This window comes from Callospermophilus lateralis, chromosome 13, assembly GCF_048772815.1.
Source record: "Callospermophilus lateralis isolate mCalLat2 chromosome 13, mCalLat2.hap1, whole genome shotgun sequence".
In the NCBI taxonomy this organism is placed as follows: Eukaryota; Metazoa; Chordata; class Mammalia; order Rodentia; family Sciuridae; genus Callospermophilus; species Callospermophilus lateralis.
The window spans coordinates 63,840,486-63,867,520 of NC_135317.1; the positions used below are offsets into that span (position 1 = coordinate 63,840,486).

The 27,035-nt window shown below is 35.3% G+C and overlaps 1 protein-coding gene across 1 annotated transcript in view; it reads right to left on the reverse strand.

The window, feature by feature from the left end:
- Iars2 (isoleucyl-tRNA synthetase 2, mitochondrial) overlaps nucleotides 1-27,035 on the reverse strand; it is a 63,219-nt gene that overhangs the window by 16,822 nt on the left and 19,362 nt on the right. The window contains exons 10-14 of the mRNA XM_076872761.1: nucleotides 25,965-26,055; nucleotides 24,435-24,586; nucleotides 21,169-21,329; nucleotides 12,291-12,393; nucleotides 11,427-11,520 (exon numbers count right to left, since the gene is read on the reverse strand). Coding sequence (XP_076728876.1) covers nucleotides 11,427-11,520; nucleotides 12,291-12,393; nucleotides 21,169-21,329; nucleotides 24,435-24,586; nucleotides 25,965-26,055 — 601 coding nt within the window. The remainder of the gene's footprint in view (nucleotides 1-11,426; nucleotides 11,521-12,290; nucleotides 12,394-21,168; nucleotides 21,330-24,434; nucleotides 24,587-25,964; nucleotides 26,056-27,035) is intronic.

Below are 27,035 nucleotides of genomic sequence, written 5' to 3' on the forward strand. Positions count from 1 at the left end.
ATTTAAAGGAAGTAGAATAAGTATTTTAAAACACTATTATGTAACAGGTGAACAAATAAATAAGCTATGGTTTATTTAGACAATGGAATATTAATCAGAGTCTAAAAACATAAGCCATTCAATAAGGAAGAGACATGGAAGAAACTTAGATGTATATTAAATGAAGTGAAAAGGCTACATACTGTATGATCCCAACTATGACACAGGAAAAGTAAACCTATAAAAAGACCTTTTTAGACAATAAAAAGAACAATGCTTGCCAGGCACAGTGGCTCACTGTAATCCCAGCAACTCAGGAGGCTGATGCCAGAGGATCACAAGTTCAAAGCCTGCCTCAGCAACTTAGAGATGCCCTGAGCAACTCAGCAAGGTGAGACCCTGTGTCAAAATTTAAAAAATGAAAAGGACTGGGGATGGGGCTTAGGGGTTGAACACCCCTGCATTCAATCCTGGAATTCCCCAAAGAAGATCAGTGGTTGCTAAAGAACAGCATGGAGGGAAGGATAAATAGGTGTGGCACCCAGGAGTTTTGGGATGGTGTAGTTACTATTCTGTACGACATTACAATGCTAGGCACATAACATTGCACATTCATCTAAACCCACAGAACATATACCACCAAGAGTGAACCTACTGTAAACTATGGGCTTTGGGTGATAATAAGGTATCAAGATAGATTTATCACTGGGCACTGTGGCTCAACAATTGGGGAGGCTGAGGCAAGAGAATTACAAGTTTGAGGCCAGCCCAGACAATTTAGTGAGACGCAGCCTGAAAATAATAAAAATTAGAGTGCTGAGCGTGGTGCTCAGAGCAGCGGCTTTAATCGAGATTTCGCGCAGCTTGTTAGAGCTCCTTTCACCCTTAATCTGTAGTGGACCACTTTGCTAAGCAGCAGGAAAAACAAAGAGATCGAAAAAGAGCCACTTGGCTCCCGGACTATTGGCTGCTCAGAGCTGCGGGCGCTTTCGCTTTGCCCTGGGCAGAGAAGCTGAATGTGTAATCAGCAGTGGATTGTAAGTACCCGAGGCAAAGAAAGCTCAGTGCGCCTCGCCCTTTTTTTTTTGAATAATTTTTATATAGGGAGAGTTTGTGGATTGGGATTGTGGGCTGGAATGTGGTTTCAGGGCTGAAAATCCACTCCGCGGGAGCCACCATTTGCTTTCGGATCGCTGTCTTGATGGCTCTGTCTACATTGTCCGGCAGGCGCTTCTAGAGGTTGGAGCTGGACTGCCTGCCGAGCCCTGTCCTCCGAAGGCTGGGCCACGGCCTCGTGCACCTCGGTCGCCTGTTCGCCGCTGCACCTTCGGGCAGAGCCTGCACTGGGGTCGTTCTGCACCGCTCTGCGAGGGGTCCAGTGCTCCGGAGGAGGACGATGGAGAGCCGCCGCGGCGGCAGCCACTTGGGTCCCGGGGGCCCGGCACCGGGCTGAGAGCTGCGGAGGCCGCGGCCGCAGGGGGCTCTGATACGGTCCCAGACAAGCGCAGCTCCCGTGAGCGCAACCCAGAGGCAGAGGCAACAGTGGCAGGGTTTTATTTCTAGAAATCTGGACTAGAAACAGAAGCAGCAGTTTGTATAATCCCAAGAACTTGCTTAGGCCAGGAAGCTGTAAGGGTAACATGAAGAGTAACATGAATACCATTGAGGAGATCTAACATGGTGGTGGGTGCGGAGAGATCAAGTCTCTGACATCTTCAACTGCGGGAGCTGTAAATTGTCTAAATGCTGTTTGCTCAGGATCACTAGGCAATGCTGAGCTGACGTGGATCTGGGGTGTACAGTCTGGGCCCCGCAGAACACACACACTGAGCCCGGATCGGCTGCATTCAAGCTCCGGTTCGCCCGCTTCTAGTGACTCAGCACTAACGATCCCGCTGAAATAACTGGTCGGCCCTTATGAACTTACAGAGGTAAAAGCCAACCGAGCCTTCATAGGCAGTGGCCACAGGTTTGAAATGGGGATTGGGAGAGACAGTCAGGACCCACCCGATGCATTGGTCGCCCGACATAGGGAACGAATGGTCACCATTTGCATAGGATACCACCTTGGCAGAGAACTGAGGTCACGGGCGGAGGAGATAACTGCATTGAAACCAGCGCGACAGGGCTCCCAGGAGCAGCAGGCCTGGCGTGTAGCTAGTATTATGGTGAGCGACACAGGTGAGTGCGGCCTGGCTTGAGGAAACACAAGAAAAGGCCCTAGACACTCAGGATTGGAGACCCGCCCAGTCTGGGAGAAAGAGCTGCTGCACTGTGAATGGTTCCCACCTATGGAGAGGAGAAGCTTGGCCCAGTGGGCACAGCTCCACCTACTGGAAGAGAAATCAATCGAACTCTAGGACTGCATTTATTATTATTATTCATTTTTTTTCTTTTTCTTTTTTTTCTTTTTCTTTCATTTTCAATTTTTATTTGTTGTTGTTCTTTAACTTTTTTTCAATGTTTTTAATTTCTTTTTAATTTTTTTTATTTATTATTATTATTTTTTAATTCTTAATTTTCATTTTTTATTATCATTATTATTTTTGTAAAAAAATTTCTTTTTCTCTTCTTTTCTTTCTTTCTTTATTTTCTAAGTTTTTGTTTTGTTTCTTTTGTCTTTTCATTTCTTTTCAATTTTCTTATTCCCCCTTCCTTGAATTCTACCTGCCTACTCTCATTCTCTTTAGTGACTTCTTCCCTTCCCTTCTAATTTCTTTCCTCCCAAGCATCAAGTAAATTTATAAGAGTAAACAGTAACTCAGCAATTAAACAGAACAAGAAGTAATATGAGCAGCATAAAAAAGCAAGGAAGAAAAGGAGTACAAACAATGAAGGATAGCCTAAATATTCAGGAGGACCTAGAGTCAGCAGAAAAATGGTCATATAAAGAACTCAAGGAATATCTTAGACAGATGAAATGGAACCTTAAAGAGGATACAAGACAGCAAATCCAAACAGTGAAAGAACACTTTGAAAATGAATTACATAAACAGATAAAAGAAGAAGTTAAGCATCTTTATCAGGAGATAGAGATTATAAAAAAAATCAAACAATAATTCTAGAAATGAAGGAAACGGTAAACCAAATTAAAAACTCAATTGAGAGTATCACTAACAGAGTGGAGCAAGTAGAAGCCAGAACGTCAGATAATGAAGACAAAATATATCATCTTGAAAAGAGCCTAGCCAATTCAGAAAGGCTGGTTAAAAATCACGAGAAAAACATCCAAGAGATATGGGATAACATAAAAAAACCAAACCTAAGAGTCATCGGGATAGAAGAAGGTACAGAGATTCACACCAAGGGAATGAGTAACCTGCTGAATGAAATAATTACAGAAAACTTTCCAGAAATAAAAAAGGAAACAGATATACAAATTGTAGATGCATACAGGACACCGAGCACACAAAATCACAGTAGACCAACGCGAAGACATATTGTTATGAAGATATCCAATATACAGAACAAGGACAAAATATTAAAAGCTACAAGAGAAAGGAGGCAGATTACATTCAGTGGTAAACCAATAAGGTTAACATAGGATTTTTCATCACAGACACTGAAAGCAAGAAGATCCTGGAACAACGTATTTCAAACACTGAAAGACAATGGATGCCAAGCAAGAATTCTGTATCCAGCAAAATTAAGCTTCAGGTATGACAACGAAATAAAAATCTTTCATGATAAACAAAAGCTAAAAGAATTTGCAGCCAGAAAACCAGCATTGCAAAGCATCTTGAGCAAAACACTACACGAGGAAGAAATGAAAAACAATAACCAAAACCATCAGTGGGAAGTGCCTCTATAAAGACAGAGGGCGGGAGGAAAGCTAACCATGGAGAAACAAACTAAATTAAAAAAAAAAAAAAAAGATGATAAATAAACAAACATGGCTGGAAGTACAAACCATATATCAATAGTAACTCTAAACGTTAATGGCTTAAACTCACCAATAAAGCGACATAGGCTGGTAACATGGATTAAAAAAACAAATCCAACAATATGCTGCCTCCAGGAGACACATCTGATTGGAAAAGACATACACAGGGTGAAGGTGAAAGGTTGGGAAAAAATATACCACGCACACGGTCCTCGTAAGCAAGCAGAGGTGGCCATCCTCATATCGAATAAAATTGACTTCAAGACTAAGTTAATCAAAAGGGATAAGGAAGGACATTATATACTGTTAAAGGAACCATTCACCAACAAGACATAACAATTATCAATATTTATGCACCAAATAATCGTGCTGCGACGTTCATAAAACAAATTCTCCTCAAGTCCAAGAATCAAATAGACCACAACACAATAATTATGGGTGACTTCAATACACTTCTCTTACCATTGGACAGATCCTCCAAACAAAAGTTGAATAAAGAAACTATAGAACTCAATATCACAATCAACAACCTAGACCTAACTGACATATACAGAATATATCAACCATCATCAAGTGGGTATAATTTTTTCTCAGCAGCACATGGATCCTTCTCAAAAATAGACCATATATTATGCCATAGGGCAACCCTCAGTAAATGTACAGGGGTGGAGATAATACCACGCATTTTATCTGATCATAATAGAATGAAACTGGAAATCAATGATAAAAGAAGGAAGGAAAAATCCTACATCACATGGAAAATGAACAATATGTTACTGAATGATCAATGGGTTACAGAAGACATAAAGGAGGAAATCAAAAAATTCTTAGAGATAAATGAAAATACAGACACAACATATCGGAATCTATGGGACACAATGAAAGCAGTTTTAAGAGGGAAATTCATCGCTTGGAGGTCATTCCTCAAAAAAAGGAAAAACCAACAAATAAATGAGCTCACACTTCATCTCAAATCCCTAGAAAAGGAAGAACAAAACAACAGCAAATGTAGCAGAAGGCAAGAAATAATTAAAATCAGAGCGGAAATCAACGAAATTGAAACAAAAGAAACTATTGAAAAAATTAACAAAACTAAAAGTTGGTTCTTTGAAAAAATAAATAAGATCGACAGACCCTTAGCCATGCTAACGAAGAGAAGAAGAGAGAGAACTCAAATTACTAACTTACGGGATGAAAAAGGCAATATCACAACAGACGCTACAGAAATACAGAAGACAATTAGAAATTATTTTGAAAACCTATACTCCAATAAAATAGAAGATACTGAAGACATCGATAAATTCCTTAAGTCATATGATTTGCCCAGACTGAGTCAGGAGGATACTCACAACTTAAACAGACCAATATGAATAGATGAAATAGAAGAAGCAATCAAAAGACTTCCAACCAAGAAAAGCCCAGGACCGGATGGGTATACAGCAGAGTTTTACAAAACCTTTAAGGAAGAATTAATACCAATACTTTTCAAGTTATTTCAGGAAACAGAAAAAGAGGGAGCTCTGCCAAATTCATTTTATGAGGCCAACATCACCCTGATTCCGAAACCAGACAAAGACACCTCAAAGAAAGAAAACTACAGACCAATATCTCTGATGAACCTAGATGCAAAAATTCTCAATAAAATTCTGGCGAATCGGATACAAAGGCACATCAAAAAAATTGTACACCATGATCAAGTAGGATTCATCCCTGGGATGCAAGGATGGTTCAATATACGGAAATCAATAAATGTTATTCACCACATCAATAGACTTAAAGATAAGAACCATATGATCATTTCAATAGATGCAGAAAAAGCATTCGATAAAGTACAGCATCGCTTTATGTTCAAAACATTAGAAAAATTAGGGATAACAGGAACTTACCTCGACTTTGTAAAAGCTATCTATGCTAAGCCTCAGGCTAGCATCATTCTCAATGGAGAAAAATTGAAGGCATTCCCCCTAAAATCTGGAACAAGACAGGGATGCCCTCTCTCACCACTTCTATTCAATATAGTTCTCGAAACACTGGCCAGAGCAATTAGACAGATGAAAGAAATTAAAGGCATAAAAATAGGAAAGGAAGAACTTAAATTATCACTATTTGCAGTTGACATGATTCTATACCTAGAAGACCCAAAAGGGTCTACAAAAAAACTACTAAAACTAATAAATGAATTCAGCAAAGTGGCAGGATATAAAATCAACACGCATAAATCAAAGGCATTTCTGTATATCAAGGACAAAACTTCTGAAACGGAAATGAGGAAAAACACTCCATTCACAATATCCTCAAAAAAAAATAAAATACTTGTGAATCAACCTAACAAAAGAGGTGAAAGATTTATACAATGAAAACTACAAAGCCCTAAAAAGAGAAGTAGAAGAAGATCTTAGAAGATGGAAAAATATACCCTGTTCATGAATAGGCAGAACTAACATAATCAAAATGGCGATATTACCAAAAGTTCTCTATAGGTTTAATGCAATGCCAATCAAAATTCCAACGGCATTTCTTGTAGAAATAGATAAAGCAATCATGAAATTCATATGGAAAAATAAAAGACCCAGAATAGCAAAAGCAATTCTAAGCAGGAAGTGTGAATCAGGCGGTCTAGCGATCCCAGATTTAAAACTATATTACAGAGCAATAGTAACGAAGACAGCATGGTACTGGTACCAAAACAGGCGGGTGGACCAATGGTACAGAATAGAGGACACAGAGACTAATCCACAAAGTTATAACTATCTTATACTTGATAAAGGGGCTAAAAGCATGCAATGGAGGAAGGATAGCATCTTCAACAAATGGTGTTGGGAAAACTGGAAATTCATATGCTACAAAATGAAACTGAATCCCCTCCTCTCGCCATGCACAAAAGTTAACTCAAAGTGGATCAAGGAGCTAGATATCAAATCAGAGACTTTGCATCTGATCGAAGAAAAAGTTGGCTCTGATCTACATATTGTGGGGTCGGGCTCCAAATTCCTTAATAGGACACCCATAGCACAACAGTTAATAACTAGAATCAACAAATGGGACTTACTTAAACTGAAAAGTTTTCTCTCAGCAAGAGAAACAATAAAAGAGGTAAATAGGGAGCCTACATCTTGGGAACAAATTTTTACTCCTCACACTTCAGATAGAGCCCTAATATCCAGAGTATACAAAGAACTCAAAAAATTAAACAATAAGAAAACAAATAACCCAATCAACAAATGGGCCAAAGACCTGAACAGACACTTCTCAGAGGAGGACATACAATCAATCAACAAGTACATGAAAAAATGCTCACCATCTCTAGCAGTCAGAGAAATGCAAATCAAAACCACCCTAAGATACCATCTCACTCCAGTAAGATTGGCAGCCATTATGAAGTCAAACAACAACAAGTGCTGGCGAGGATGTGGGGAAAGGGTACTCTTGTACATTGCTGGTGGGACTGCAAACTGGTACGGCCAATCTGGAAAGCAGTATGGAGATTCCTGGGAAAGCTGGGAATGGAACCACCATTTGACCCAGCTATTGCCCTTCTCGGTCTATTCCCTGAAGACCTTAAAAGAGCATACTACAGGGATACTGCCACATCGATGTTCATAGCAGCACAATTCACAATAGTCAGACTGTGGAACCAACCTAGTTGCCCTTCAATAGATGAATGGATAAAAAAAATGTGGCATTTATACACCATGGCGTATTACGCAGCACTAAAAAATGACAAAATCATGGAATTTGCAGGGAAATTGATGGCACTAGAGCAGATTATGCTTAGTGAAGCTAGCCAATCCCTAAAAAACAAATACCAAATGTCTTCTTTGATATAATGAGAACAACTAAGAACAGAGCAGGGAGGAAGAGCAGGAAGAAAAGATTAACACTAAACAGATACATGAGGTGGGAGGGAAAGGGAGAAAAAAAGGAAATTGCATGGTAATGGAGGGAGACCCTCATTGTTATACAAAATTACATATAAGAGGTTGTGAGGGGAATGGGAAAAAAAACAAGGGAGAGAAATGAATTACAGTAAATGGGGTAGAGAGAGAAGATGGGAGGGGAGGGGAGGGGGGATAGTAGAGGATAGGAAAGGTAGCAGAATACAACAATCACTAATAGGGCATTATGTAAAAATGTGGATGTGTAACCTATGTGATTCTGCAATCTGTATTTGGGGTAAAATTGGGAGTTCATAACCATCTTGAATCTAATGTATGAACTATGATATGTCAAGAGCTTTATAATGTTTTGAACAACCAATTAAAAAAATAAATTAATTAATTAAAAAATAAAAATTAATAATAAATAAATAATTGCTAGAGGTATAGCTCAGCAAAAAAAGTGTCCTGGGTTCAATCCCCAGGTATACACACACACACACACACACACACACACACACACACAAAATAATAATAATAATAATAATTAATTAATTAATAAAAGATTTATCTACTGTAAAAAATGCAAATAACTTAATACTCTGGTGGAGTATTAAGAGTGGGAGAGAATAGCCTGTTAGTGGGTAAGTCATATGATAACTGTACCTTTAGTTCAATTTTGCTGAGAACCTAAAACTATTCTGAAAAATAAAGTTTACTGGTCTGGGTTATAGCTCAGTAGGAGAGCACTTGCCTAGCATGTATGAGGCACTGGATTTGATCCTCAGCATCACATAAAAATAAATAAATAAAAGGCAAGCTGTCCATCTACATACAAAAAATTTAAAAATCACACATACATTAAATATTTTTAATCATACTAATGCCTTCAGTGAATGTTTACACATGTTTTAGATACAAAGGTATCACTTTTTACCTATAAAATGATTCATTTAAAAATGTCATTTCCTTTTTTATCTTGTTTTTTAATTGTTTTCTTTTTTTTAGTTGTAGATGGACACAATACCTTTATTTTATTTATTTATTTTTATGTAGTGCTGAGGATCAAACCCAGGGCCTCACTCTCTACCACTGAGCCACAGCCCCAGGCTGACATTTCCTTTTAGAAAGTTTTCATGTTTCGAATTTATTGACTTTGAATTCACAAGGAAACAGGTACTTAAACTGATATCAAAACTTAACAAGTCAAATCGCTTTCACTGCTATAAAACATATCAGCAGAAAGTAAAACTAGTTATGTATGCTAACTAATCAAATTCAGTTTGTAGAAGATACAAATGAAGACTAATAGCTAAAATTAGGCTCAAAGAAAGCTCAGCTTGTTTTGTAACAATGTACTCTCAAGTAAATATACATTGACTCATTTTACATTTGAGAACGAAAATTACAGTTAACACTTCTCAGAAAAGTAGGTGACTTAAAAAAAAAAAATTTTTATGGATTTTCAAACTATGAATTCACCTAGTACCTGGCTCTCTTCCCCACTACACTTTCTGCCTATCTTGAGATTCTTATCATGAAATAAATGGGAGGAAAATAGAATCAAATGTTACCTGAGTATCGTACTTCTTATTGATTTATCTTTTAAGGTTTTTATTGAGAAGAGATAATGAGTTAACAAAGTAGAAACTACAGCCTAAGATTAAGTATATCATATATATTTAAATGACAAATGAATTTTCTTCGAAGTCAATTACTTACATACAACAGGAAAGCAAAAAAAAAGAATTATTAAGTAGGTACATTTTTACCACTAATTTAATTTAATAAAAAATTTGTCATGGTCAAAATTATTTGGTTAAGAAGATCACACACTAAACCAGGTGTGGCAGTGTACACCTATAATTCAACAACTTCGGAGGCTGAGTCAGGAGGATTGCAAGCCTGAGACCAGCCTCAGCTATTTACCAAGGCCCTCAGCAACCTAGTAAGACCTTGTCTCAAATAGGAAAAAAATTAAAAAGGGGCTGGAGATGTGGCTCAGTGGTAAAGTGCTCCTGTGTTATAATCCCCAGTACTAAAAAAAAAAAAAAAAAAAAAAAAGAAAAACATATATATTAAAAAAAAAAAGAGAAAGAGGAACACATCCTAGGAACTGGTTCAATAGTAGAACACTTGCCCAGCATTCATGAGGCCTTGGGTTGATCCCTAGCAGAACAACAACAACAAAAAAGAGAAACAGTATGACTAAATTCAGCACTCAACAACAGCATGCAAGTTTTAATGACAGTTTTGTGCAGTTTACAGCCCAGTTAATGGGTCCAGCACTTACAACATTAATAACAGAACTACTTGAGAAATAAAGCAACGCTGCTAGCAGTATTAATTCTCACTAAGAACAAAGCAGTGAATGACCTTTGAAATACATTCCATAAGCAGCTTTACCTTTGGCACTCTTTTCTAGAATTCAGGGTGCTGCACCAAACATGCTAGCAGGAAACTCATCTTTCTGCTGCTATATAATCTGCCATGAGCAGTGTCATTTGCCTAAATTTTCCATATAATGCACAAAAACAAAGTACCTAAACTTGCAATATTTTCTCTCATATACACTTTGAGAAAAATAATTATGAAATAATACTATTGAAAATTATTATATAAAAATTAATGTAATATATTCGTACATTATGAATTATTATGTACATTTTAGTTATCAGAGAATAAGCATGCGTTTACATGCATTTTTTTTTCATATTTCCTAAGCCGAAAGAAAGGTCCAAATAAAAGAAATATATTTACCTACATTTATGGAATAGGAATCATACTGCTGGGCTTTCAACAGTAAAGCCCAGTGTCAGAAGTATATTTCATGTAAAACTTGAGGGTAAGTCCTTTCAATGCCTTTAACAATGGCCAATTGCACAGTGAGTTATTCTCCCCACATTCCCCTGTTCAGAAAGCAAACCTATCTGATCCATCATTGAGCCCCAAACTCTGCAGCCCCATCTTTAATTTCACAGTGCTGACAAGGCTCGTTTTTTAACTCTTATGTCCAACTTTACATGTCGTATCCTTAAGGATATTGCTCTCAAATATCTCCACACATCTTCTAAGGTGTGCCTTCCACTACTGTGCTCTTTTAATTTTTGTCCATGGTCTCTTCTCTATCTTTATACAATGAGTCAAAATTGACCCTAACTATGAGGTAGGTAAATAATTAGTCTGTTATTTCTATAAAGAGGGGGAAAAATGTGAAAGGGTCAATGCAGTGTGGAAGAATGAGAACTGAATATCAGCTCCCAAGTTCCACTTAATCTGGCTCTAAATCAATCTCATTTTCTCTTCTAAAAAATGATGGCATCAGATTATTTCAGGGATTTCCAAACTTTATTTTAGGAAACTGGATGCTTTCAGATTGCTGTACAAACCAAGGAGAATTAGCCAGTTACAAGGACGAGAAAATTCCTATTCTTTTCCATCTATTTAATGTACTAAGATTCTAATTAAAATTTCACCTTGAAAATCACACAAGCAGAAAAACAAAAAGTTTGGAAATCATTGGATCATATGACTGCCAAAGGATCCTTCTAGGTCTACAATTATGTTATAATAGAAGATCTACTTCTTATAAAGCAAACCAAATTTTTTGGTTACAGATCTCTTCTAAGTAACATTTCTGTGTTTTCAAAACTTCTCAATTGGCATATAATCTATTTTTAAAAACTTACCTGGAAGAACATAAGACCATGAAGTTCCACTGTCAAACCAGATGTCCAAAATATCCTGACCTGGCACATACTCCAAAGCATCAGGACCACCAACCTAATAAGATAGTGCAAAAGCATTTTAATTTTACAAAGACCACAATATAGCCACTAAGTACCCAAAGAATTTTAAGAAAGTGAAAAACATGGGCTGGGATTGTGGCCCAGTGGTAGAGTGCTCGCCTACAATGCATGGGGCACTGAATTCAATCCTCAGCACCACATAAATGTAAAATAAAGATATTGTGTCCACCTAAAACTAAAAAATAAATATTTAAAAAAAAAAGAAAGTGAAAAACAGGCATTCAATTCACATTTTTCAATAACATCTAAACATTTTTAAGCATTTTACAGTTACAACTCTCACCATTTGCATGTAAAAGTGACTATAGCCACTTAGTTATATACATCTACCAATGTAGTAAAATAGTTGCTGTTTTTTAAAAAGTTCTTGAAATTAATTTCTAGTGTGGATTTTTTGATGTGTGATTTAATCTGTTAACTTCACATCAGATCCTAAAAAGTCCTGATGTACCAATGTTGGGGGCTGTTCTCTCATAATTATCTACTTAGTCAACCCAATCAGTCAAAAATCAATCCTAGCTCCCAAAGAGATAAATGACCTTACTGTTCCATGCTCTGTTAAATATTATGTTTCCATTGCTAACAAAATGTCCAATGTTCAAACTGCATTTGCTTAGAATTCATAGTAAATAAATTTATTAACTTTACATAACATTATAATCACACCTTTTAATTCCGAGAACTCTTACGTTGTCATTGTCATGAAAAACGTACAAAGGCTGTCAAATACAAATAGCAGTTTACCTGAGATAAGACTTGTTTTGGAAGAAGTTGCTCAGGGGGAAGAGTCCACCAGATATCACTGCCATGTTGTTCCACTAGTTTAATAATATGTTCAATGGTTTGGCTATTTTGGGGGGAAAGGAAGAATTTTTCAATTTTCCAGAATAATGAATAATAAAATTTTTAAATTATAATATCTTTTCCTTTTTCCTGAACCTTAGTTCAACTACATGCTTATCTGGCTGCTGCCATAATTTAAATTCAAACTAATTAAGTAAAATTAATCATATATCCCTATAAAAAGGAAAAAGAAAAAGATTTCTTCTGATCTATACTTTTAATATACTATGATATTTTCTGATCTGCCTATTTCAGTTCATGATTTCCTATTTCATGATTTCCCCATTTCTATTTTCTATCTAAGTACTTATACTCAAAACCTCCTACTTGCCCTGCCTCCTTCAATTTCTGGCCAAATTAAACCAACAAATTTAGTCAGTTCCACCTTGGAAATATTAACAGTTGTTTCCATTGATACCATATTAATGCAATCTTACTGCTTCAATATTAGATTGATGCAATGATCTGACATTTCCCCTACTCTCATCCCTTTATTTACCCGATATACCTTGAGATGGATACATTCCTAAACTGCTTTTGATTACACAAATTCTCCATTCAAAAACTTTCAAGGGCTCCCTTCCTGCTTACAGAACTAAGTTCAAGTCCACCTGTGTAAGAGGCAATGCCATAGTAGAGTACAGACTTCAACAGCAGATATTTAGGCTTCTGTTCTCCATTACTATGGACACGACCATGTACAAAAACTAAAACTCTTCTAACATTCAGCTCTCCTCTCTGTTAAGAAGAATAATCCAATTCATTTTTTTTTAAATCTACTGAGCATCTCCAATTTCTTCAGCAGTGTTCTAGAACTAGAGATACTGCACTTAACAAAACAGATGAGATCCCTGTCCTAATGGAACTTACATTTTAGTGAGCCTACATATGTCCCTCAGAACAACTGCAATAATTGAGACCATACATGTAAACTTCAAAACAGTGCCCATCACATGGAAGAATGCCAATAACTGTATATCAAATGAATAACTGTGTGAAGATATATAGTTATAAATTATTTGAAGATTAGAGCCAGGAAAAAAATTTATACTAAAACTACTCACAGCAATTACATACTTTTAATATAATATTTGTATTACAGCTTTGGTTAATATTATATAGCTTCCTCTAGTTGCTTTCCTTTTAGTCAGGGTACATACAATGGGCAAGAGCATGTACCTACAAGTCAGACAGTTTGGGTTTAATTTCTGGCTCTAACCCACTTATTAGACATGTAACCCCGGGCAAGGTACTGAGTATTATGAACCTTGGTTTCCTCATTTGTAAAATGCAATAAAAAGAGCATCATTTAGAGACTTACTATGAATATTAAATTTTCTATTTTTAACTTTTTTGTGGTACAAGGGATCAAACCCAGGGCCTCAGGCAAGCATGTGCTCTACCACTGACTTATATCCCCAACCTCATAATGAATATTAATTAGGTGGATATAAAAAACGTAGAACAAAGAATGCCTCACTCATTTTTATATGTACATAAGCATTAGCTATTACTTAAAATAATTATTTTAAACCAGATAAATTTTGGTTCATTTTATGTTAATCAAATACCAGAACACACAACTATATTAACATTTATATATATATATATATATACACACACACACACACACACACACACACACACGTGTGTGTGTGTGTGTGTATGTGTGTGTGTGCGTGCGCGTGCGTGCATAGTTTTTTTTTTTTTTTTCCTGCAGTTCCAAGAATCAAACTCAGGGCCTTATACTTGCCAGACAAGCACTCTACCACTGATCCACAACCCAGCCCAGTAACTAAGAATTTAATATAGGTCCAAAGGACTTAATGGAAATGGAAATAGTAAACAGGAAAAAGTATTAAGTTCTAAATCTCCATCTGCATCTTACTAATTATGACTATGTAGAACAAATCATCTAACTTCTGTTGGTCTGCTAATTCACACATCATTGAAATGTTTACAAAAAACTATTGCAGGAAGCAAAAAACTGAATGGGCAATATAACTTAAATATGTCTACAAGTTAAAACTTAAATAATCTTATAAAATGTCACTAAGTTGGCATTTTTCTAGAAGAATACATTGAAATTATAATGTTATGGATAATAAGAATGTAATGGGCACAATTCCATATTTCTAAGATAGCTACACTCATTTTATATGGACTTCCAACAGTAAAGATAAACGTTTATTCTATGAGACCATAAAAACTTTATGCACTTTATGTACTAATAACCTAGTTATATGATAATAATATTCAGTTATATATTACTATTTATAGTTTGCAAAGAATACTTTGTCAGTTAAAAAAATACGAATAATATTATGATATAAAAATCTGAGAAAATCTAACATCCGAGAGGACAAAACCCTAAAAAGAGAAAAGATAAAGATACTAGCAAAGTACATTTATAAACACACATAATTCCAGCAGATGCACTGTTCAAACCAATTATATAATTTTCAGGTTTGGGATATAACTCAGTGATAGAGTACTTGCCTAGCATGGGTGAGGCTGTAGGTTCAACTGCAGAATGGAATAAAAAAAAAAATTTTTCATCAAAAATTAATGATTCTAAAAATGGGTATTACCTGGCTGAGGCAGTAGGATCACAAGTTAGAGGCCATCCTGGCAATATAAGGAGACCCTGTCTCAAAATAAAATAAAGGCTGAGGATATAACTTAGTAGTAGAGCACATGCCTAGCAAGTGTGAAGCCCTGGGTTCAATCCCCAATACCATAAAAATAAATACATTGGTGTCCCTTTATCCTTTATATAAATGTTACAAGATTGGTAATTTCAGAAAATAGCAAAATTGTTTTATATTGAAAATAAACAAAAAATATAAAATTAAAAGTAAAGCATTCAGATTTCATGTAAACTTAGCAAGTAGAGATACAGGATTGACATTATCATTAATCAAAAGCATTTGTGTATCTAGTACATGTTATATTTTTCAAAGTCCTTTATAAGCACTAATTGGATTTACAGTACAGCTGCCCATTTTGTATTTGGGATTTTGTAAGTAATGAGATTAAACAAGTAACAAAACTAGACCTTAAAAGTATGTATCCCAAATCATGGTTCAGGGCTACTTTTACTTCTTTATTCTGAGTCTCTAACTCATCCATTACAGTCACCACTGTCACTGAACTCACACTGTTTCTCTCTGGATTTGCTAAGCAATGGCAAAAAGGCTCTTATTACCCATGTATAATAAAGACCGTGAACAGAAATGAAGTCAGGGAACGAGGGATTCTCAGGAGATAAGTGTGTTGACAGAGCAAGAAATGAGTCCAAAGGCCTCAGGACTACCTGTGACTTAATGGATAATGACAGGAATAAAGTTATTATTTTTCCTGAGTTTCAGTTTCTATGAACACTGAGAGAAGTTGTAACAAGAAGGGTATGTGAAAAATTTTACTCTGAGAAAAAGTCCTCATATCTAAAGAAGCATAAATACCTTACCATTATTGATAATACCTTCACATCTATTTTAGAATGCCAAAACAACTTTAATGAATCTTTTTTCCATATCCTTAAATGTTAAGTATTTCATAAAGTTTTAAAAATTTTAAGTATTATTCAACCATACTCAAGTATCTTACTGAGTTTATCAAAGTACCAAAGAAAGGAAGATTCCAATTTTTGCTCCTGACATGTTACTAAGGCAACTGCAAAACTCCTAACTAGTCATTATCTCTAGTCTCACTAAAATTCACTCAGATAAGTAACACAAAGTAACACAATGTTTTAACATGCAAAGAAATATAATCTTGCTTTTTTAAAAAATTTCCTTGGTAGTTCTGGGGATCAAATCCAGGGCCTCACTCATGCACAATTATAGCTCAAGCACTATGCGGAACCCCCAGTCTTTAATCTTGCATTTTACAAATCTTTAATTTACAAATTAAAAATACTTCTTGAAACCCATAAAGTGAGAAAGAAATTGCTTGGTTTTTGTTTTTATTTTAGTTTTTCTTAGAAGTGATTTAATCATACAATGTTAATCCTGCAGTAACTTTTAAAATATGATTTCAAAAAACTACTGTAAATAAAACTACATATTACAAAAAATAGCCCAAATTTTATTTTATTACATATGCATATAAACCCAAATAAAAGAAAATTGCTTTCAATATATCTAAAAGAAATATGAAACATTTTTGAGAAGGATAATAAGTTTTGCCTCACTGATAGAGGAAGCCTCACTAATATTTAGAGCAAGATTCACCTCCTTACTTCATATTATGAAACAGAAAAATATCACATATTGGCTCGGTATGACGGCCCATACTTGTAATTTCAGCAACTTTGGAGGCTGAGGCAGAAGGATCCTAAGTTTGAAGCCAGCCTCAGCAATTTAGCAAGGCCCTAAGTAACTTATGGAGACCCTGAGTCAAAATGGAATTAAAAAGGCTGGGGATATGGCTCAATGGTAAAGTGCCCCTGGGTTCAATCCCCAATACAAAAAAAAAAATTAAATTTACTAAGTATGCTTTACAAAGCATTATGCTCTGAAAATTCAGTTCTTTTTTTTAATGTTTTTTTAGTTGTCAGTGGACCTTTATTTTATTTATTTATATGCAGTGCTGAGAATTGAACCCCATGCCTCACATATGCTAGGCAAGTGCTCTACCACTGAGTCACAGCCTCTTAGTTCTATTTTTTATAGCTTTATTTTATTCATTTATTTATTTATATTTATGTGGTGCTGGAGGATTGAACCCAGGGCCTTACATATGCCTGGCAAGTACTCTACCACTGAACTACAACCCCAGCCCCAGTTCAGTTCTATTTTGAGATTTTAGACAATTACTTACATTTAAAAGAAAAAAAAAAAATTCTAGAATAAGAGAATAAAGAAACAATCAGCTCAATTTAGCCATTTCATAACATATATTTGAAAATTTTATGCCATCAATATATGTGATTTTTAATCTAAAAATAATAAAAGCTGAAAAAATTATAATATGCATATTTTATAATAATAACAAATAACAATCCAAATGAATCAAAATTCATGTGCAAAGAATAAGTATCACAAAGGAAACTAACTTTCTTGGCTTGTACTCTAGTAGACTGATTCTAAAAAGCTGTGATAAGCATTTTAAAAACAAAATTTGCAATAAAAATAAACACAGACATATAACCTAAAAACCTGAGGTAGCTATAATGGATAGCATGGAAAAAAATACAAGTTAATTTAAAATAAGGGCTCACAGGGTATCCATAGAGCTGTGGTAAAAGTCTGGAACTGCCAAATGGTGGCCGGGTTGTTTATTTGATTTTCATACCCAAGGATCTAGACAACCATTATGGCTGCAGAATCATTCTTCCAAAACTGAACTGGATTAAATCTTCTTTTATAATACTATATTTCTTTACAAACAATTGTATTGTACATATATTTCTTTGTACAAAAGACCAAGAGACATTAGTCCTCTTATTTCCCTATGATAAATACTCAGAGAAGTAGAAGTTCTTATTCCTTTTGTGGTACTGGGGATTGAAATCAGGGCCTCATGCATGCTAGGCTAATGCACTATCACAGAACTACAATTCCAGCTCAGAAGTAGGGTTATTTTTATAATGAAACTGAGATCATGCTTTAAAATCTTTGAAAACAATTTTCTAAGAATTTCCCTATGATGTTATATATTCTTCAAAGGAAAAAGTCTAAATTTGCTCTTGGAAATTTAAAAATTCTAGCCTTTATTTTGTTAATAATACCCTATACTTAACACAAACATGCAGTTAACGTATAGCTTAAAGGTCAGTATAAATTACTGTTGATAAAAGTGGGTGAAAACACTTATCACTCACTATATAATCTGTATGTTTCTACTTTAATGCTGTATTTCATAAAGCAATAAGTCCACCATAAAACTCTGTACTTTACTCAAAGGCCTTATCTAAACACATACATTACGTGTCCCTTCCTAGATTTCAATCAGTGAAAACCCACTAGGCAGTATGAGCAACTATAACACCAACCAATCATTCTGAACTTCACTATCAACTGAGCTGAAGGCTCATTTAGCATGTTATTGGAAATTAAGCAGTCTTAAGGCTAGGTAACGAAGAAACTGGCTGTCATTTCACCGCTTTTCTGTTTTGTCTTTATAAGCAAAAATATTAAGGGCTATAAGACAACTTTTCTTCTGCAAATTACTGGAGTAAGAATAAGGTAAGAAACTGCTTCATATTTGTTTCCTAAATTTAATCTGAGAACACAATAAAATTTGGGAGGGAAGCATTCTTTACTTAATCTAATCCTACAATTAGGTTTTAAAGGTAACAGGAAATAATTTTGGAGAAAATTTTAGTTAATTAACAAAAATTTCTACCAAAGTGTCATTATTATTGTAAGCCTGAAATTCAGACAGCTAAACTCAAATTAAATTGGAAATTCCTTGCCAGTTTCTATAAATTTCTCATAATTTCCAGAAGTCAAGGTCCTAAATGCTTAAGTTCAGTTTCCTAAATGCATAAGTTAGCTATGCTATTAATAGCAGTAAAATGATTACAATCATAATATTTATAGTATTAAGTTGATAACAATCATGTGAAATACTGAAAAAAATCAGTCAACTTTTTTCCTGCCTACGGAGCCGAAGTTTCTAATTTTTTTATACTAAAAATTATTGTTTTTATTAACTAGAAACTGATTTCAATCTAAGTCATAATGATATTATATTGCAGATGCAGAAAATGACCAATGACATTAAGGTCAGAACTGAAATCATTTCTTGATAAAATACAAATGAATATAAAATGCTAATAAAACCATTAATTCAAATCAGAATCAAACATCAGTTTCAAACCAAATCAGTCTCTAAACTCATTTAGAACATAATTTAAAAATTTATTTTGGGAAAAAAATACACTTACAGATAATATATACATTTTCATCAAGAAAGGCAGAGGAGGGATGGGGGTGCAGTTCTGCAGTAGAGTTTTTGCCTGGCATGTGCCAAGCCCTGGTGCACCTTAGCACCACAGAAGGAAAAAAACCAACAGAAGGAACCTTTGGATTCACTGAGTGGGATTATCAAGTGTAACAGCAACTCCATGTGGACTGTGTATGAATTTCCAGTGGAGGTGCTGTTACTTTCGATGGTCACCAACTTGCTACAATACAAAGGCACAAGAACCCAACACTGTGATTACTTGATTCTCATTCACTTAAGGAGGAAAAATGATAATCTTTCTCTTTTATAAAACTGACAAAATAACTAATGAATGTCAGTTGTCTTAAGTTCAAGTGTACTGTCAAAATGGAAAAGGATCTGAGTCATCATTAAGAAATGGTGTACAGGAAAATGACCTATGAATTGACAGACAGTATGACTAAGTTTGTCTGTCACTTCTGTAGGCCAATATTCTGTATGTCTCTTCTACTTCAAAATCAGAAATCAACTAATACCATGGAAGCAACACAATGGCAGATACAGAGATCTTTAACACAACCATGTAAATGTATTAACAAATAAAATGTAAATGATTAAAAAAAAAACTTGTTTGTGTTTTTCTGACGAAGTTCACATTTATTTCACCTACTTAATCAACAATCAACAATCAATCAACAACCAATCTCCAGCACCAAAAGATAACAAATACACAAACAACAACAAAAAAACAAGTATTCAATATGTGCCTACAGATGACTTAAAAAAAAAAAAAAAAAAAAAAACTTTAACACTGAAAAAAAAAAAAAACCACTTCAAATATATGCAATCATGGAAGTACTGTTAAAGAAATAATGATAATATTGACAATGAAAAGTATAACCTTTTCACAAAAATTTGAGAGACAAGGTAGGGACATTCAAGTCTACAGTCTCAACACTCCTCTTTAATTTCTTGGCCTCTATTCCCTCAAATTCTTCACTGGGTTCTCAATTGATTAAATGTATAAATACTTACAAATGTATTCAAACTCTTTACTTAGGCTATAACATAATTTAGCCATATTAAAACATTACTCAAAGAAAATGAAAACCTAGAATGTATTCCCCAAAGGAATGATAAATATTTCCTGTCCCACATCTGCTAACAGGGAGGCCATGTAAGGTGGCACACACCTGTAATTCCAGCAGTTTGGGAGGCTGAGGCAGGAGGATCACAAGTTTGAGGCCAAACTCAGCAACTTACCAAGACTGTGCCTCAAAATAAAAATAAAAAGGGCTGGGGATGTAGTTCACTGGTAAAGTAATTCCTAAAGTAAAATTACATTTTAGGCTCCCCACCTAAACAGTGGGGATCTTTGGATCCCCAACACTTTAAACTAGCACAATAAATTCTCATAGAATAAAACAGAGCTTTCTTTCTAATTATCAATACTGGAACAAATCTAGTTTTTGTTTTATATGTTGAAATATGAATCCTTTGGAAATTTATATTTCATTTCCCAAAAATATTGCTCTTTTATAATATCTTGTTTAAAATATATAAGAAGCTGGGCGTGGTGGCTCATGTCTGATATCCCAGCTATGCTAGAGGCTGAGGCAGGAGGACTGCCAAGTTCAAGGTCAACTTCAGCAACTTACTAAGGCCTTAAGCAACTTGGCAAGACCCTGTCTCAAAAAGAAAAAAATAAAAAGAGCTGGGGATGTAGCTCAATGGTTAAGCACCTCTGGGTTCAATACCCAGTGCCTGAAAAATAGATAAATGAAAAATATATGAGAATCTCAATAGTTTACACTATTTTTTTTCCATTATTGAAAAGAACACAATTCACTTTAAAACAACAAAAAATTATCATAAAAAGTTCTACCTGTTGATCAAGTATTCATCTTTTGTCTTATGATGAAATACAGGAATTGGAACTCCCCAAACTCTTTGCCTGGATATACACCAATACGGACGCCTGTCCATCATGTCAACCATGGCATTCAGTGTTGCTCCTGGAATAAACTTCACTGTCTTTAACAATTCCTGCAATTGATTCATAAATCAAGACTAATGAGAGAGAGCAGAATAAATTTTTCTACAACTGTCATTATTTTTCCTTATGCAGTGGTTTGTTTTGGATGTTGGCTGTCATTCACATCCCCCCCCGCGACACTCTCAAAACCAAACACAACAAAAAACTAAAGATTTCAGAGCAAATGAGGCAAAATAAAAACAGAGTCACCAAAGTCTTATTAATTATTATCAAGAGCAGACTTAATCTTTGGAGGATGTAACAAGACACTTTATACCAATTTCCAATTTACACCAACCCTAGATCAAAACTGGTAACAAGCCTGGGCATGGAAAGATACACCTATTAACAGAGCCACAAAAAGAACTATGAATGAATAATGACTGGAGGCTGAGGTGGGCAGATCATGAGCACACAAGTTTCATACCAGCCTGGGCAATGTAGGGAGACTCCGCTTCAAAAACAAAGAAAACTGGTAATAAAAGGTTTAGTACAAATATTACACATACTTCATAAACTATAGTTAAGATCAATACAAACCTGATTTTAATCATTTTTGTAAGCACTTTAAAAATAAGCTACTGTCCTAGGTTGACAAACAAGGATTACAATACAGCATGATTTTACACAGCAAGGTTTATAATGCTGAAAACACTTTCCGGAAAATATCAGTTACTTCCTATTTATTTACCATCCTTTGAAAAGTCCCCCTTTCTTTATTTCCTCAAAAAGTTGTCAACTACCTGCATTTGATTGTATTTGTCAATTACCAAAAGATCAATTGAACAGCATAAATGGTTGTTATTAATCCCCCTAAAAAGTCAAAATATGCTAACTTAAACTCTTCATTTAAAAAAAGCTTTTTTGCACCAGGCACAGTGGCATACACCTGGAATCCCAGTGGCTAGGGAGGCTGAAGCAGGAGGATTTTGAGTTCAAAGCCAGCCTCAACAAAAGCGAGGCACCAAGCAACTCAGTGAGACCCTCTCCCCCCCCCCCCTCTCTCTCTCTCTTTGTGATGCTAGTGTTTTGAACTCAGGGCCTTGTACATGAGAGGCAAGCACTCTACCAACTGAGCTATACCCCCAGCAAGAAACCCTGTCTCTAAATAAAATAGAAAATACCCTTGGGGTATTTACTGGGGATGTGCCTGGTGATCAGGTGCCACTGAATTCAATCCCCAGTACCCCCAAAATAAAGCATTTTGCTAAGCAGGTTTAAATAGCTTCTTTTCTAAACTGAAGTCTCTTACCCCAAAAACCTTTTGGAGCAACACCACTTCTGTAATTCAGTTTGAATAATACTCAGTTTTGAAAGCCAAGAAATGTGAATACTGACTGGGTTACTGGATTTTGTTAAGGACTTTCTGAAGGTGGTATAATAGCATTGGATTTATGTTGTTTTTTTGTTTGTTTGTTTGTTTGGTACTGGAAATTGAAACCAAGGGTACTTAACTACTGAACTACCTCCCAAGCACCATCCCCTTTTTTTTCTTTTGAAGTGGGTTCTCACTAAATTGTGTAGGACCTTACTAAGTTGCTGAAGCTGGCCTTGAACTTGGGATTCTCCTGCCTCAGCCTCTCAAGTTGCTAGAATTACAAGCATGCACCAGAGCACCCAGCTTAGAATTATGCGTTAAAGAATGTTTATCTTTCAGATGTACATGGTGAAATATTGCCTGAAAAAAATGATGCCTGGTATTTGCCTCAAAATAATCCAGTGGTTTTGGGGAAAAGGTAGGTGGTAAGAGGGAAAAAAAATCTGGCCAAAAATTGATTATTGTTGAAGCTGGATGGTGGATATGTGGCAATAGATGACTCTACTTTTGCAGCTTCTACAAAAAACTACTGAAAATAGTCTGTTAAAAAAGTTTTGGGGGCTGTGGCTGTGGCTCAGTGGTAGAGCACTTGCCTTTCATGGGTAAGGCACTGGGTTTGATCCTCAGCACCACAAAAATAAAGATACTGTGTCCATCTACAACTAAAAAAATATATTAAAAAAAATTGGGGGCTGGGTAATCACAGCAACCTGGGAGGCTGAGGTAGGAAAATCTCAAGTTTAAGGCCAGTCTCAGGAATTTAGCAAGACCCTGTCTCAAAAAAAAAAAAAAAAAAAAAAAAGGTATAGGGATATAGCTCAGTGGTACCTTGCCTCTGGATTCAATCCCTAGTGCAGTACTACCAAAAAAACCCAAAAAACAAAACAAAAACAAACACAAAAAAAACTGGGCTTAAACATCTTATATCAGATTCAGATGTTCCTCAACTAAAAAGTTATTTAGAGCTGGAAGTTACAAATGTTAATGTTTTAAAAGTAAGGAAGATAGGCTTCAGAAAGCAATGAAAAAATAAGGACCCCAAACTGTCAACCCAACAAATGAACCAGCTAATTCCAGTAGTAGCTTATTTGTAAACTATGCAGCAAAATATCTGTATATTTGGTCTAGTTAACAAATATATAATTTGTGCTCTTTCATTCAATAGAATCAAATTTTTTGTTAAAGATACACACATATGCTCACAAATACACAACACATACACCAGTATACACACAGATACATATGTATGTTAAATGAAACAGCTCAAATACATATTAAATAACTAGAATACCAGTTATAAAATATTTGTTAATTCAAAGCTACAACTCCTTCAATGGATTTGCTAGTTCAATCTTAAGGAAACAAAGTGTTTACAAAGAATTTTATTGAATGCCTATTATATGTCAAACACTGTTCTGGAAACTTTTGCTCACTTACTCTATAATGTGGGATTATCACCTTGATATCGATGAAGAGGGTACAGAACTGAATTTCTAGGAGGTTAAAAATGTGTTAAACTCAGTTCTGTCCTAATTATATGCTACTTTCACTATATGAGGTAGGAAAAGTGAATCAGCAAATCATTGAACCTCTACAAGCTTTTTTCCCACATATGCATAATGAAAGAATAAAACCCAAGGTCTTTTCAGACCTTCCTAACTCTAAAATGCTACGGAAAGAAATTACAAAAGCAACAATACCATCTACTCCAAAGCCCCACCTCCTCACCCTTACATGCAATCCTTTGACATGGTGAGAAAGATAAACCCAACCCCTTATAGTAGAATGCATTTTATACCTTGGCTGTAGTCTTTAGATCTGTGATATTTATAAACCACTGTTTGCTGGCACGAATAACCACTGGTTTCTTAGTCCTCCAGTCATAGGGATAGCTGTGTATCAGTTTTTCCTCTTTCAACAAATTCTTTGAAGTTTTAAGCAGCTTTATGACTAGGGAAAAAAAAAAGAGATTAGACATAATGAAGAAGTACTATGAAAATCCTAATAGTGTTCTAAACTAATGAAAAGTATTAAGTCTGGGGCTGGGGCTGTAGCTCAGTGACAGTGCTTGTCTAGCATGTGTGAGACACTGGGTTCAACCTTTAGCTCTATATAAAGATAAAATAAAGGCATTCTGTCCATCTACAAATACAAAAAAACAATTTAAGAAAAAGTATTAAGTCTAGTCCAAAGGTACTATTCCCAGGTATCAAAGACATAATCTGCATATCTCCTGGCAAAGAAAAGCAGGGGCTGTAAAACCTTAATCAGGCTCTAAATTATGCTATTTCCACAACTCTTCACTTCAAAGGAAAGATGAACAGATATACTTAAGAATTCTAAATTTAAAACTCAGAGACTGTCTATCTATCATACTATAAATTTTAAAATGTTCTCTAGGTAATCCAGAAGAAAGCATGTCTGATGGGTTAAGCTCTGTCTATCCTCATTTCTATGCATGTGACCTTACTTGCAATTCAATCTTTATAGATGTAATTAAATTAAGATGAGGACACAATGGATTAAACTGGGGCCCTCAATCCAATGACTGGTATCTTTAAGAGGAGAAGATACACAGAGAGACACACAAAAGCTGAAAGTGGCCATGTGACAACAGAAGTGGAGAGTGCAGTGATGTGACCATAGATTATGGAATGCCAAGGACTCCAGGGGCCAGCAGAAGCTAGAAAGAGGCAAGTAAGGATTTTTGCATAGAACTTTCAGGAGAAATATAGTCCTATCAAAATCTTGATTTTGGACATCTACTCTCCAGAATTTAGAGAATAATTAGTTGTTTTAAGCCACCAAATTTATGATAATTTGTTATTACAGCCCAAGAAAAGTAATATGCAAGGTCTAATTCACCCTCGTGTTAATGTGTACACTGAAAGCTTTCACAGCAATGGTCTCTGATTCCGTGAAGGCAGAAAGAGAATTCCAGACTAGTGGAGTCCTACGATCCTAAAATATAAACCAAATAACCAGCTCAGTTATTTGCAAGAGTTACAAAAGGAGCGGGAAATGTCTGATTTATAGCCAACATCTAGCCCCAAGCTTGATATTATCCTTCCACAAAAGTCACACAGCTGATCATTACCTTTGTCCTAAAATAACATCACTCCCAATTGTCTGAATTTGCTTAAAAAGTAGAGCAGCTCTGAAGCAAAAGATAAAAAAGCCCTGAAATTATTTTAAACCATGTGGTTAAACAAAATAAAATTATTTTGTTTTGGCAGAAAGTATAAGAAGGAAGAACAGCAAGCAAAGGTTACTGCTAGCTGCTTTTCAGAAAATATGCCACTATGTTATCAACAGGTACAGTACTTACCCACATCAGTTCCCTCTTCAAGGACAGCTTTCTTGTGAAGTTCAGGACCTGCTTCAGCTGTGAAAATCCCACCTTCGTCCACCAAACAATCCTACAAATCCATTTGAACAATTAAAGCATCAAGATGTTTTATCTTATGACAATCTCTGGCAAAACAATACACATAAAACATCTCAATATAGACTATTCTTTCTCTACATTGAAAATTTGGGTACACTTATTCAATCAATAGAAATTTGTGAATTTTATATATTTAAATCACCAAAGGCAAAATATATTATTAAAGCATATACCTAAAGTATAATAACAAAAAGTAACAAAATATACTAAAACATCTTAACTGGTCTCTCTTATTTAGAGATGAATGGCAGTGTACATAGTTGTTCGCTTTGAGACTTGGCTTTTAACTAAGTTGAAAAACCTGCTCAGTAGAAGTGCATAGAATACATTTAGAGAAAATTTTTAAGTTAAAAAAAAAAAAAACCCAAACTGTCCTTTTCAACTACTTAGTAAAATCTACTTGCCATTTTGTAGGAACTGGGAGTAATTTATCTATGTGACTTAATACTTGAAAAAAAGTACTGTGGGCTGGGTTCTAGACCACCACAATAAAGCAATATCAACTACAAAGCCAGTCACATAAAATATTTGGTTTCTCATGCACAGAAAAGTTATGTTTATGTTATGGCAGGATATTAAGTGTACAACTGCATTATGTCTAAAAACGCAATGTACATACCTTAATTAAAAATACTTTATTACTAAAAAATGCTAATAACCATCTGAACTATTAAGAAAATAATGCCAATAAATTTGCTTGACAAGTTTGCAGAAACTTCCAATTTGTAAAATATGCAATATCTAGCTGGGCACAGTTGTGCATGCCTGTAATCCCAGCAGCTCTGGAGGTTGGGGAAGGAGGATGGTTGAGTTCAAAGCCAACCTCAGCAACTGTGAGGCACTAAGCAATTCTGTGAGACTCTGTCTCTAAATAAAATACAAAATAGGGTTGGGGGATGTGGTTCAATGGTTGAGTGCCCCTGGGTTCAATCCCTGGTACCAAAAAAATGC